Source organism: Mustela nivalis, assembly GCF_964662115.1.
Source record: "Mustela nivalis genome assembly, chromosome: 14".
Taxonomy (NCBI): Eukaryota; Metazoa; Chordata; class Mammalia; order Carnivora; family Mustelidae; genus Mustela; species Mustela nivalis.
This window is the reverse complement of record NC_139033.1, coordinates 56,689,493-56,704,162: the sequence shown is the minus strand read 5'-3', so window position 1 is coordinate 56,704,162 and position 14,670 is coordinate 56,689,493. Positions and strand designations below refer to the sequence as shown.

Here is a 14,670-nt window from a genome sequence, read left to right as displayed (position 1 = left end):
CAGGATATTGGTAAAATGAATTGAAGATGACACAGACAAATGAAAGGATATTTCATGCTCATAGATTGAAACAATATTATTAAGATGTCCATACTGCCCAAAGCAATCTACAGATTCAAAACAATCTTTATCAAAATACCAATGGCCTTTTTCAAAGAACTCAAATAAATAACCCTAAAATTTGTACAGAACCAAGAAAAGACTGAAGAACTAAAGTGATCTTAAGATAAAGAAAACAAGCTGGAGGTATCGCTCTCCTGGATTTCAAACTCTACTGCAAAAATACAGTCATCCAAACAGATGACACTGGTACAAAAAACAAGACACATAGATCATTGGAACAGGATAGAAAGCCCAGAAATAAGACCATGCTTATATGGTCAGTTAATCTACAACAAAGGAGACAAGAATATACAATGGGAAAAAGAGTCTCTTTAACAAATGGGGCTGGAAAAACTAGACAGCCACATGCAAAAGAATGGAAGTGGACCACTTTCTTACACCATACACAGAAATAAACTCAAAATGGATTAAAGACTTAAATATAAGACCTGAAACGAGGAAACTCCTAGGAGAAAAACAAAGGCAGTAAGCTCTTTGACATTTATTTTTTACAATGGAAAAATAAACAAATGGGACTATATCAAACTAAAAAGCCCTTCAACACTACAGGAAACCAACAACGAAACAGAAAAGCAATCTACTGAATGGGAGAAAATATTTGCAAATGACATATGGAGTTGACATCTAAAATAGACAAAAAGTTCAAAAACTAAATTATTTTTTAAAAATCCAATTAAAAATCATCAGTGAGGGGTGTCTGGGTGGTTGATTAAGCATCTGTCTTAGGCTAAGATCATGATCTCAGGGTCCTGGGATTGAGCCCCACATTTGGGCTCCCTGGTCAACAAGGATCTATTCCTCTCTCTCTTCTCTCTCTCTCTGCCCTTCCCCCAACTTGTTGTCTGTCTCTCTTTCAATCTCTCAAATAAATAAAATCCTTTTTAAAAATCATCAGGGAAATATAAATCAAACCACCTGTAGGAATGGCTAGTATCAACAAGATAAGAAATAGCAAGTACTGGCAAGGATGCGGAGAAATGGGAACCCTCATGTGCTGTTGGTAGAAATGTCAATTGGTAGAACCACTATGGAAAAGAGAATAGAGGTGCCTCAAAAAGTTAAAAATAGAAATATCATAGAATATAGCAATTCCACTTTATCAAAACAAAACCCAAACATGAATTTGAATAGATATATGCCCCAATATGTTCATTGCAGCATTAGCATTATTTACAATAGTCAAGGTATGGAAACAACCTGACCACCCACTGATAGATAAATAGGTAAAGAATATGTGATATATATACATTACACATATATATGACATATATTTATGTAATATATATCATATATTTGTGTAATATATATGTGATACCTATTACACATATATACTACACACATGAGTAATATAAAAAACTCCTATATAGAAAAAAATAAATCTTGCCTTTTACATATATATGGATGGACCTAGAAGATATTATGCTAAGTGAAATACATCAGACAGAAAAAGAAATACTATATGACTTTACTTGTGTGTGGAACCCAAGAAACAAGTGAAGAAACAAAACAGAAACAGACTCAAATACAGAAAACAAACTGATGGTAGGCAGAGGAGAGGGAGATGGGAGACGGACAAAAAGGGCAAGGGATTAAGAGGTACAATTTTCCAATTATAAAATAAATACTACATGGGAATATAACATATAGCATAGAAGATACAGTCAACAATATTGTAACAACTTAGTATGTTGACAGATGGTAACTAGACATTGTGTAATCATTTTACAATGTACATAAATATCAAATCATTTTATTGTGTACCTGAAACTAATATCATATTGTCTGTCAATTATAATTCAATTTTTTAAAAAGATAATTGTTAAAGGATAGGAATTACAAATTCAATACTATTTTTGTAAAGTAGCATTTGCTGTACACCAAATAATGGACATAAATGGCAGAATGACTATTATGAAATGTAGAAAGGAACAGGAAAACAAAGTCATATATTCCCTATTATTGTAAAGAAGAGCCTCTAAATTTTTCAGAGTGTCCATTGGATGATTCATGGCCAAGCTATTATTTTAGTGCTTTCCATTTCTAAACAAAGGAGAGAAATACAGGTAATCGTTTTAAGTGGAGAAAATGTACAATTTGTCATTTTCTGCTGTTCTCCTCTAAGTTCACAATGTAACGTTAAATGTTACACTCAATAAAAAAAATAGGTAAATCAGTAAATGTCTCTTTTTCATAAAACTTTACTGTATTCGCTTACGGAAATTCTACTTATAAAACTGTATTGAATTTACTTTTTTCTCCTGCTCCTCTTCCAATATATAATGTTAATAACTTTCTCCAAGTCTTTCAAATTATTACATAATTTCAAATCATTTTAATTTCTGTTTGCCACCCTGAAGTTATAATGAATGATCTGTAAACTGTCTTTTATTCTGAGAACCAAATATTTCATTTGGCTCACTGTTTTAGTGCTTAGCTAGATTCATTCTCATACTAGGATATAGTTCAGTATAATTACTAAAAATGTCAATACAAAGGGAAAAAAAGGTGTCAGCTGGGAAGACCCAGGATGAAGAAATGAAGAGAAGAAATAGTCATTTGGGATTATGTTCAGTTTGAGGTGCTTTGAGATATCTTGGTAGAAATATCCAGTAGAAATTGTAAAATACAGTTGTGAACCTCACAAGATATGTATCAAGTCTCCGTAACATAGACACAACTGAAGCTATGGCCATAAATGTAATTACTCAATGAGAAGAGGAATTCAAAACATAGCTCAGTGAAATTATTTAATTTCAAGGATAAAGGAGCAAACAATCCATGAAATTTGGAAAAACAGGTTTGCTTTGGAATTTTACAGGGCAAACACATCATCAACAATGTTCTGGTAGAAAGAGGGAATTAAAGAAATTACACCTAGTTAAGTTGTTCTTTAGTTATAAAAGCTGAGGACAAATATTTTTAATTGTATGCAAACCTCAAAGAATGGAACACATAATGCTTTCTTTAAAAAAAGAAATGACCAGGAATTGTAGCCCAGGGATGAATCAAATCAAAGAATTCAGGGAGAAACAAAAAACAAAAAACAAAACCAAAAAAAAAAGCAGAGGAATGGATAAGCATTTAAATATGCCAAAAGAACAACAGCCATGAGCACCAAATTATATATCATCATGAAACCTTGAAAATAAAAACAATTATAGCATATATAATGAACATAACACAATAAAATATATAATTATAATAAATATGACATAAGCATGGAGTAACAAAACAGTGAGAAGAAGTGAAATAGGCTTACTCCTCTTCTACCATTGGAGAAAGTCAATGATAAGAATGACATTGAAATCTATAGTTGAAAAAAAAAATGAATAAAATTCCATCTCTTCATGTTTTTCTTAATCTTTTCTATTAACTTCAGGAATAAAAACCTCCAAGAAGAAGTATTTGTCTATTAGCAATTTTTTGAATTGCATGTTTTTTGTTTCTTTTGTTTCATTTTGATATTATGTTTTATGCTTCTTAAATTACCATATAATTACCATCCCAGGTTTGGAAAATTATTTCTCCATGTCCATATCAATCATTATATCAATCAATCACTATACTTAATTTCCTTTTGGTATGTATGTTTAGACAGACAACTATAATTATGCTCATAATTAACTAATGATGGTTAAATCTGGATGGTGGATTTAATATAACTTAAAATTTCTTTCCTTTTCTCTTAGATTTTTTTAAATAGTGAAAATGTATCACTTTTAAAAATAAAATCATTTTTATTTTCTAAAAATATAAGTATCTGAATAGTACACACATTCAGAAAGATACATTTTAATTCTTTGTGGCAGCGTGATCTTGAGTTTATAACATATACCTAATTTATAACATATACCCAATTAATTACATCACGGTGTCCTTGCTTTCTTAATAATACTTAAAAGAGCTTCTATTGTTTGTTAGCATTTACTACATGTCAGACAGATATTACATACACTATATGCTTATGAATTATTATTCTCATCCAAAACTAGTTAGGCAAGTATTACTCATGGCATTTATGTAAAGGAAACCGTTTCTTTAAGAAATTTCCCCTTACTTAGAGTTCTCATTAATGTCCAATCCAGGATTTAAATCTTGCTCTAGAATCTATACCCTGCCCACTATGCCATGTTTCCTGCCATCTACGCTATACACAAAGTTTATTTTATCCTGTTATACCAGGATTATCAAAACGAATGTAACCTAAAACAGAGTAGACTCACTTTGATCGTTGCAGTTAGATATAAGGAGTCTTAGCAAATACAACAGTTATTAATGAAAGATCTTTATAGTCCTGACATGGGATTGAAACTCTCAGAAGTTCTGCTGCTACATCCTCTGTCATCGCTTCTTTCCTCGGTCCTAGGCCCAAAGCCTAGAGTGTAAGACCTTGAGAAGCAGGAACTCAGCTGGTTCAGGAGTTTACTGAGGTAATATAAATGAGTGCTGAATCTTGCCTTGCCTGCCCCCAGCTATGCTTATTAACAAGAAAAGGAAGAACCAATGGAAAAGTCAAGAACTGGTATCTTGGAAAATACGTGTGGGCTAGTCTTCATATATTAACAGGGTCTGATTTCTTCCATAAATTCAGAGGAGTTATCTCTACAAGCCCCTTGCCCCTAAATACTCATGCCTTACCGGCCTCTTATAAGGGTATACCTGCTATTTTTGACAGCCATAATTGCCATTGTACTAGGGTTTTGCCATAAGAAGCAGTCCGCACAATTCTCTAGGAACCACTAAAGTCCACTTATAAAGCCACGTTGCTGAGACTCATACTTGGGATCTATTTAACGCCCCCCCCAAGACCTATATTACAGAGCCCTCCAAAATACCTAACAAAGAGAAAAAAATGCACTCATTATCTATAGCAATGCCTGTCTTCTAAGTATAGGAGGGAAGCAAAACTGTGCTTACATCTTAATTACTATTATCATGATTTGCCTGTGTCAGAGATATAAAGTATCCTAATGTGTAGCTAGCATATTCCTCAATTTTGTTTTTCTGGAATTTCTACAGCAAATTTCAGATCAAGGCCTAATATACATGGAATGTGGTTCAAGCATAAGTTCGGCCTGGTAGAAACGTATACAGACTCTTCATGAGGCATTATTTCCTCCACTCTTGATATAGCATAGAGAATTTGTAACCAAAACCATAGTCAGAGAACTAAAAAAACAGTGACTGTTTATAAACCAGTCCATGAATATTCACTCTAATCACTATATAGTAATCAATTAGTATACACAGCAAGAACAATATGAAATCTGAGGCTACAGATTGCAGAACTGAATAAATCATCATTTTTAAATGACATAACTAAAGATAATATATTTTCCTTTCTGGATGAAAATTCATTTTATATTCCCTGGTGGAATACATATAAATAAGAAATACACAAAAGGCGAAAATTGGACCTAAATGTCCGTTCCTACATATACAGGTCAAGAAAAGCCTTACTCACATAATTGGATATTCATTGCCTTGTTTGCTTAAGACTGAAAAACAAATACAAATGGGAGTTTGCCAAATTTCCTAATGTTTTTTACAGTGCAGTGGTCCTTTAAAAAATACACAATAATGCAATAATCTAATAGTACTAAAAAGGTTTAACGATTTTTCTGGTTATTTCCTAAGTTTACCTTTCATAATATCAAGTGGTATATCTACTGTGTTTGGGTGGTTTGAATTCTAAGTGTGACGGGTCAACTAATCGTGGCCAAAAGCAAAATGACAATCGGGATAAAAAGCTTCTAAAAACAAACTCAATGGGGACTACCAAAAACGTAAAATAGAGTCACCATAGTGACGTTAATTTAAAATGACCACTGATGAAACATTTCTTGTAATCCATGTCAGACATTCGCCGTTAGCTTTTTCAGAACTGCTTTAAGTCATTCATTACTTCACCCTTTTAGGTTTTGACATCTCTAATGAGAGAACACCTAAAAACAATGGTGGCAGTGTGAACAAAACTCAAGATTCGATGCTCGCCAAGCTGCACGTGCGTGTGTATACACGTGCGTGCGTGTGCGTGCAGGCACACAACGCCGATCCCACTCTAGACCTAAAATGGCTGAGTTGCAGGATGTTGTTGCTTGGTGACCAAACAGTATCTCCTCAGCCACAGAGTAATTTAAACAGAGACAGATCTGTCCCCTCAGCTTTAGGCATGGCCAGGACAAATAGTAAAGGGCATGTTTATCTTTTCTAGTATTCTACATTTTCATTTTAAGTCAGTGGTCACTTGCTTGATTTTATCACCAATTTAGATGTTAGGGGAAAGTATTTGCAAAGCTACAGCTGTCCTTTTAGGAATAAGAGGTAGAAACAAGCTTCTTTCAAACTGAAAGATAGTCCTGTTTCAGTTAAGTCTGTGTGCTGTGTCCACTCTGTTCTGCTATGACCTCCCAGCTGCTATCAGTCTCCCTTTCTTTCATTAAACACCAGCAGTTAATTAGCCTCAGCCTGTCCTCTTCCCTTCTTTCTGTCCTTTTTCAAGGTAGTAATAATGTCTAATGACCAGCAGCAGCGGGTTACTGCAACACCAGGCACAAATCTCTCTCCCTGAGAGCAGAGCCAGCCGCAAACCCTGAAACCTCTGAGAGCGAGAACAGATTCTCAGTCCACCTGAAAAGACCAAACACAGTCCTTGATTTCAACCAAGATATGCCTTGGAATTAAAAATGTATTTTTTTTGTTTGTTTTTCTGCCGATTGTACTCCCGCTATTACAAGGAAAAACTTATTTATAAGGAAGAAATAATTTGAGATGCGGAGAAACACATGATAAAAGGGGAACCTTTTATTTATTTTTTAACTTGTTGAAATGATGATTGGCTGTCCTTCAGGGAAGGCGGAGCCTATAATTCTATGTAAGGAGCAGCATAAAATTTTCATAAAGAGAAATAGAGGAGTTCATGAATTAAAAACCTCTTCAACATTTCCAAACAGGCTTGAATGAAGAGCAAATCTCTTAAATACTACATGGAAACCACTGTCTAAGAATATCACCCGATGAATTACATTTTCTCCCATAAAAATATAGAATCTTTATTGAATTGAAAGGGAAACATGTGTTACTTTATTATTAACACTGTAGTTGTTATTCTACATTAGATGTCTTAGCAATAGTTCTTTAACAACTCTGCATAAATTTTTCAATGAAAATAGGAGTATCTGAACATGTGAAGTCTGGTTTGAATTACTAGGCATTCATATTTCTCTTAATGTCTCTATAGCTGTTAGACAATTTATGTTAAGAATTTTTAATTAATGTTTTAAAGGGGCACGTCTGTTTATACACATAGTGGAGTTAACCAAACCCATGTAAGCATAAACTGGACCATTACACAAGTGAAGCTATCTGACAGATAAACAGAGGAAACGTGATTTTCATATAAAAGGAATGAAAAACAAACTTCCCACCTAGCAATTGCTTTGAAAAACATATAAAATATTATCTAATACTACTTAGGCCAATAAACCTTAAATAATTATTTTATTTAATCAGTTAGCCCACTGGTGCCCAAAGGAAAATACATCCTTATGTTCTGAAATCTAAATCTACTTTGTCTAACAATAACTCATTTTTAAAAATCAGGATAAGTTACTTCCGGTACAAATGAATCAAAGCACTTCATTCCCCACAACAGACTTCTGACTCATCCAGATGTAAATATACCTCAGTTCTAATCCAAACACATCTAGGCATCTAGTCCTCATTATTTAGTAAAGCAAGACAGTAATCTCACCATTGTCTTTAGCAATGCCACATTAAAAGAGAAGGCTGTGTTTATAGGTCTGCCTCCTAGAAAATTCCAACAATTGTACTTAAAAAAAAAAAGCAGAACTTTTATGTGTGTTTCTATTTCACCTTTATTTCCTTTTCCCATTTTCCAAATAAATTCCATATATATATATAGACATATATATATATATATATATATATATATATATATATTTCAAGAGATATCCCTAATTAATCTTGGGAAGCCATTAACTATTTTCCAAACCTGAAAGAGTCCTCCAAATAGTCCTCTGAAAAACCTTTCATGCACATATTTCCAATTTAATATACCTCCGTTGGAGAGAGAATAATAGCTTGCAAGATATCTCCTTTTCTAGCATCCTCCAGGAATACTGCACGGGCAAACAGTTGTCAGTAAGGGGTTGGCGTGGGAGGAGGTTAGGAAAACGAGCAAATGCTCAAGAAACCCCAAAGCCAGGCAAAAATGCAAAGGATGCCAAATGCCCTCCCCCACCCCTACTCCAGGCGAGTACCCACCGTAGCATGACGAAGAAAGAGGTCTTATGGATCTGATCTGCAATCCTACTTGTAGCCCACAGTTCCCATCTTCTTAAAAAGGGAACTGATGCTGCCGCCGCCTCCCAACCTCACAGGCGTCTGCCCTGAGAGGCTCAGATACGCTAGGTTCTCAGTGCCCAGTACCTTGCTGCGCCTGGGCTTTGGAGCTTTGTGGCCATGAGACTTAGAGCTATCCCAGAACGAGGAACAAATATATACACCATTTGATTGCGTCCGAACCCATGTCTCTTTGTTGTTCATCATGTAGCTTCGGCTTTATTTGTGTAAGGGGGAAGTGAGGAAGGGGATGGGGGGCGGGGAGGAGGAATCTCCAGGACCTTATCTACAATCTAAATAGTCGTGGCAAGATCTCTGGGAGTGATCAAGGCGATGGGATAGCCCGGTGTCTCCCAGGCGGCGGTCTAACAATAAAACCTGATAGTGTCGGGGCGGGGGGGGGGACCCCACATCTCCGACTAGCGCCACAATCGGGCTTTGTGCCAATTAGGAGACACTGTAGACGATCGATCAGAATCCTCTATTATCAGAGCGTGCGTCTGGGGTTCCAGCGTGGCCTTTATGCTTGGTGGCGAAAGCGGGACACGCGCCAGGCGCCCAGCGAAGGACATGGGACAATGGCCCAACCCGAGGACATGGGAGGCCGCCCGACGCGGGGATGGAAGCTCCAGGAGCGGATTCAGGAGCCCGGAGGCGAGGAGGGCGGCGAGCTCTGGAGGTGCGCTGCCGCTTTAAAATAAAGGACCACAAAGACTCCACCGCGGGGGAAACGCGCCTGGCTAGTGCGAGTGGGGACAACTTGGGGAGGGGGTTGAGAAAGGTGGGGGGGGGCACACGAGCCAACGGTGGCTCACGGCTCCCCCTTTCTCCCCCCTCTCTCTCCCCTCCCCGCCGGCTGCTCCCGCAGACAAATAACAGAGGAAGGCGAGTCACTCACCGTGGTCTTGACCGGCACGTAAAGCACTTGCTTGGCGCAGCCGCCACCCCCGCGGACCTCGTCCGGCTGGCCCAGCTGGAAGCCCTTCGATTTGACCCAGAATTTAAATTTGGCGTTGTCCGTGGAGCTCGACTCGGAGCCGTTGAGGAGCTGGACGATCCGCTCGTATTTTTTACGGGTCACCGTCTTGGTCTTGCCTGAGTCCCCGTAAGTCCTGAGGCACCAGTCCTGGAACTGACGGTACATGTCGCGCTCGCTCTCCATGTTCCCCGCTCCTGGCCGTCGGCCGGATGCTCCCAGCGCACTTCGCACCTGTTCACCCCGGGCTCATGAAAAATGCAGCTCCGGCCACGATGTAGGGACGCAAGGTCCCGGCCGCCGCCGGAGCCTGCCTCGGGTGGGGGGGGGGGGTGGAGAGGGGAGGAGGGTCCGGCTGGGCACCAGCAATCAATGCCCTGTGCTACCAAGTCTCTGGTTCATTCGTAATTGCAACGCTTGTCTCGTCCTCTTAGTGATGGGTCTCTTTAATATTGTGTGACTGGGACCATCCCAACGGCATCTGGCCCAGAGGAGCTGGGTTTTAAATAATTAAAATCCCATTCCTTGGTTTATTAAAAATCCCAATATTGACTTGAGGGTGGTCCCTGGACGTCTCGCCCCGGGGCTATGTCCTGGGCAGGGCAGGTGCAGCGCTGCGCCGCCTCCCCGCGCGCGCGCCCCAGAAGCTTTCCCGGCCGCTGGCCCCACCGTCCAGGAAGCGAGGGCTGAGCTTGTCTCGAAAGCAGCCGCCAGGCCGAGTGCCTGCGAGCCCCGAAGGGCACTCGGGTCCCCTGGCTCTCCTTCCTCCAGGATCCCGTTCCGCTTCGGCTTTCCCTGCGTGGGGCGTTCAGGGACTATAAAGAGAGAAAGTTCTTACCTGTCACGTTGTTAAGCCTATCAAATCCTGCTACACGGGAAATTTTTAAGGTATTCTTAAAATGGTTTAAAATGTCATTTCTTCATATGCATTTAGGCTAAATTCCAGCCCTGCAGGTAGGTTCCAGGAGTTAAGTCCCAGAATTAGCAAAACATTCATGGATATTTGGCCATAGTTCTATAGGAGAGACTGTGGTACCCCAAACAGATCTCCGTTCCAGGGAGATGTGGGTAAACGAAAGCAGGCCGCCGGCAGCGGGTCTCCCGGATAATGATGGGGTCCCCAGCCAGGACTCCTCTGGTTTCTGCTGAACTGGGTACAAGGCATAGAAGTAAGTTTATAATACAGATGCTTAAAACCCTTTGCATGAAATTAAAATAGAGATTATTTTCCCCTTGCTTGGTTACAGTTTGCAGTACACACAGGAGGTTTCGTATGTCTATTTTCCCCCTGCCACGTCATGGACACCCCTCCACTGCTCAGAGTAGCCAAATATGAGTTCCTCTGGACGATTTTCTCAAGCAAATGAAATCAGCAGCTCCTCCATTCAGGATTTCCACCCGTTTGTTACAGAGCTGGAAACAGGGGAGTTCCCATCCTCTTCGCGCTGCGATTGCCGCCGCTCCTCTTTATTCTACTCTCTGCGGAGGCCCGCGCCCGTCCCGGGAGGCGGCCGTGCCAGGAAGGCGGCCCGACCAGTGCCCCGCGCCTGGTCCGCGTCCTGGCCCACCTTCGCCCCTCGTCGTCGTCTCCAAGACGAAAGCCCCGAATGGGGACGCGGAGTGTTTGTACCCTCTGCGCCGCAGCCGGTCCCGGCACTTGCAAAATGGTCAGTGGCTCCTGCTCGGCCAGGCTGAGTGTGTGCGTGTGTGCGAGCAAGGGAGCGAGGGTGTTCGGTATGCGGGGGGTGCGCTGTGTGTGCGCGCGTCTCCGGGAAGGTCTCGCGGCGGCTGGAGCCGGGACTGACAGCCCGGGCGGAGCGCGAGCAGCTCCACACACTAAACCTCTCGCCTCTCCCCTCACCCCCACCCCTCCCACTCCCCTCTCCTCCCACCCCCCCCCCCCTCCCCGGCCCCTTCCAAGCTCTCTGATTGGCCAATGGGACAAAAGTTTCTGTGGAGACGGCTGGGCGCTGACGTCACGGGCAGAATTGTCCCATTTAGGGATCCCGGGGGCAGTGCGCATGCTGCAGGCTGCAGGTTAGAGGCAGGAGGAGGTAGCAGCGGGCGCGGCGGCAGCCAGGTGGCGGAAAGGAGCACTCAGCATCCAGGTGGGGGGACGACTCCAGCAGGGTTTCCATGGAGATTCCTCTGGGTCTAGCCTAAAAACAGCAGATCAGCTGACACCATTAGCTCAGGACCTAATTACTGCTTATTGGAGCAACAAATGAGGGAGAGGGCCAGCTGCAAAGGAAGAGTTTTTATCCTCCCCCCCACCCCCACCCCGTCTCCTCCTTTTTCCCCTCTCGGTCGCTCTTGAGTCCCGGGTGAATTCTCATTAACTTGCAAGATTCCTGCAACAACAGCCACCCTTCTCTAGAGGCCACCCGGACTGCTTTTATTCTTTTTATTTCTTTCTTTTTGTATGGAAAAAAAAAAAGTGCTAAAATAAATCAGTTGTCCTGAGTCCTTGAATTTTTTGCCAAGTAAATATTAAACCAGTGGAGTTCAGAGAGTCCGCTAATAGAAGTCACAGGTGGATCTAAAGTAAGGATGATAGGGAGAGGCAAGGAGGGGAAAAACAAACAAACAAACAAAAAACACCTTAAATGTGTTAAATTAGGTATTTTTCTTTAGGCCTTTCACATTTTTTAAAAAGATGTCAATATCTTGAACTGTATGTGGAATAAGGAATTGGACAGAAGCATATTTTGAATCACTCTAGTGTGGTACACCTCACAGGAACACTTAAAAGTTTACGTTGTGGCATCAGAGAGAGAGGATAATTCCAAGCTGGGAGATCTAGAACATGTTGTATATTAGTCAAATGTTTCCTAGAGGATCCTGGAAGAATAGTTGATCCTAGAGAGTTCAGTTCATTCAAGAGTAAGCTGGTTCTATAGAGTTCACTTTCTCTTACGGTTATAAGTTAATTTACGATTTCTGAATTCTTTTTGGTCGCTTTTTCATCTGAAGAGTCCTCTCATCTCCTCTAAGACTCATTCAAGTACTTTAGACTTATAAAGCCTTCTTTCCTTGTCTACTCAAGTTAAAATAGTCTGTGTCTCTAAACTCCTCTTGATATGTGTCTTTCAACCATTTTTTAAAACCTTGTCTCATAGTAAGACATCTACATTACATTGACACAGCACATTCAAAATCTGTCCTCCAAAAATGTTCATGGGAAAACACATTTTCTTACATGGAATACACGCGGGTAGTTACCTGGTCTTCTATTATTATCATTACTCTTTGGTAAAGTAAATTTATGAAGCAGCACAGGATGCCTGGCAACCTATAGTCTGGAAAACATTGTTTTAGATTAAATGAACTATACCACTACTTGTACTATATTTATAGTTTCACATGAGTATGTTTGTTCAAACAGAATCTTGATTGGAAGACCCTTGAGAGTTTATATTTTCTTGTTTTCTAAGTAACTCTGCCATAATGAACAATCCCCACAGTAAGGGTTTAGTAAATAGACACTGAATTAGTTAATAAAGGAAAGAGAGGAATGAAAGAAATAAGCAGGAGGCACAATCCTTGGCAATTCCTGTTGGCTTTTGTTGGATGGCATTTGAATGAAGGTGGTTCCCATTTGAGGACATGCCTTACTGTGTTATAGTTATGATTATATGTGGGATTTTAATGTATAGAAATTAAAATATTTTAGACATAAAGAACTCATAGAATACAAGCAAATATGTCACCAACCCCCAGCTGCATTAACTAGATTTGGTATACAAGCAAAACAAAACAAAACACACACACAAATTAAGCGATTATAAAGATGTATTTTCTTAGAAGGAAAAGGTAAATAATTCACTGTTGAAAGAGTATTCACACTGGACTAAACAAATAGATTACCAGGACTTTGGCAGTCAGCTTCTTAGAGCGATTCTCTTGCCTCCAATGGAACCTAAAGTGTGCTCTCTTCTCTGTAGTCTTTATTAATTGTGCAATCTAAATCAACTTTTTTTAACCGCATCTTTCCTACTTAAAACTATAAATACATGATAAAAATCTAAAATCTGCTTCAGCAACTCACTCTAGACTCATTTCTCTCCTTTTTACTTTTCTAGAGCCAGGTCTTCCCACTCTACTGGAGGGTCACATCGACCCTGTCCTTCAGCTATATGATTCATTTGACAGGCTTCCTGGAATTTAAGTTGGCATTTCGCCCAAGACACTTTTTCAGATTTGCCTCTCTAAGAGCATATCCCCCCAAAAAGTGTCTCTTCACCCTCATATGTGAGCACCAATTCCTAATCCCTGCCCAGGGTCCTGCCTGCTATTTACAGGGAGAGGAAATCAGAAAGTGTTTGATCAGAAAATAATATTCTAATTAAAGATACTCCAAATTCTCAGCTTAATCAACATGATTTTGTTATGAAAGTAAAACTTTGCTAATCTCAGGGTCAGCTTGTGTAAGACATTTTGAAAAATCTGGAAACATATATTTTTTTAAGACTTTATTTATTTATTTGACAGAGTTCACAAGTAGGCAGAGAGGCAGGGTTTGGGGGAGGGGAGAAGCAGGCTCCCTGCTGAGCAGAGAGCCGGAATTGGGGCGGGGGGGGGGGGGGGGGGGGGGGCTTGATCCCAGGACCCTGAGATCCTGACCTGAGCCACAGGCAGAGGCTTAACCCACTGAGCCACCCAGGTGCCCCTGGAAACACATATATTCATCAGCAAAATGTTATAGTTATAGTCCAAACATATAATCCATAATCATAAAATAAATGTTCAAAGAATAAAAAAGCCTTCATCATATAATTATACTTTTATTCAACAAATATTTCCTGAGTACCAATTACTTGGATAGGCTTTAAGTTTCAAGCAGTCAACAAGACATGTATATATATGTTGTACTCATCTAAAAAAGCTTAAATTTTTCTCAGGAAAATTTTAGGAAACACAAGAAACAAGGAAGCAAATAGCACTTGAAGTGAATGCTAGGAGGGGAAAAAATGGTGCTATAACAAAACATTGGCAGAGTGGCTGGTCTTGGTAATGCAGGGAAGTTCTCTGAGTACGTGACATTCCTAACAAGACCTGAAGGATGCAAAGGGATCAACCATCTGAAGAGCCAGGAAGGGAAGCTACAGGCACAGCGCAAAGAGCCTACAGCAAGAGTTTTGGGACGTTTGAGGAATAGAAGGAAAGCCAGAGCAACTGGAACTTACTGAGCTTGGAAGGTAGAGAAT

The 14,670-nt window shown here is 40.2% G+C and overlaps 2 protein-coding genes across 7 annotated transcripts in view; one reads left to right on the top strand and one right to left on the bottom strand.

Moving 5' to 3' along the window:
* The window catches only part of NOL4 (nucleolar protein 4), a 410,591-nt gene extending 399,710 nt beyond the window's left edge, over nt 1-10,881 (bottom strand). For 3 of the 6 annotated variants that reach the window (XM_082699570.1, XM_082699569.1, XM_082699571.1), the window contains exon 1: nt 9,386-10,881. In XM_082699570.1, the coding sequence (XP_082555696.1) occupies nt 9,386-9,649 (264 nt within the window). In that variant the 5' untranslated portion in view covers nt 9,650-10,881. Of the gene's footprint in view, nt 1-8,202; nt 8,240-8,409; nt 8,718-9,385 lie in introns of those variants that run through there. The other 3 variants (XM_082699573.1, XM_082699572.1, XM_082699575.1) reach the window with 3 other exon arrangements.
* Nucleotides 1-11,927, top strand: part of LOC309848051 (uncharacterized protein) — a gene marked incomplete at its 5' end in the record, with an annotated part of 37,723 nt that extends 25,796 nt beyond the window's left edge. The window contains 4 exons of the mRNA XM_082699050.1: nt 6,042-6,254; nt 9,000-9,268; nt 9,426-9,592; nt 10,875-11,927. Coding sequence (XP_082555176.1) covers nt 6,042-6,254; nt 9,000-9,268; nt 9,426-9,592; nt 10,875-11,505 — 1,280 coding nt within the window. The 3' untranslated portion in view covers nt 11,506-11,927. The remainder of the gene's footprint in view (nt 1-6,041; nt 6,255-8,999; nt 9,269-9,425; nt 9,593-10,874) is intronic.
* Between the last annotated feature and the right edge of the window lie 2,743 nt (nt 11,928-14,670).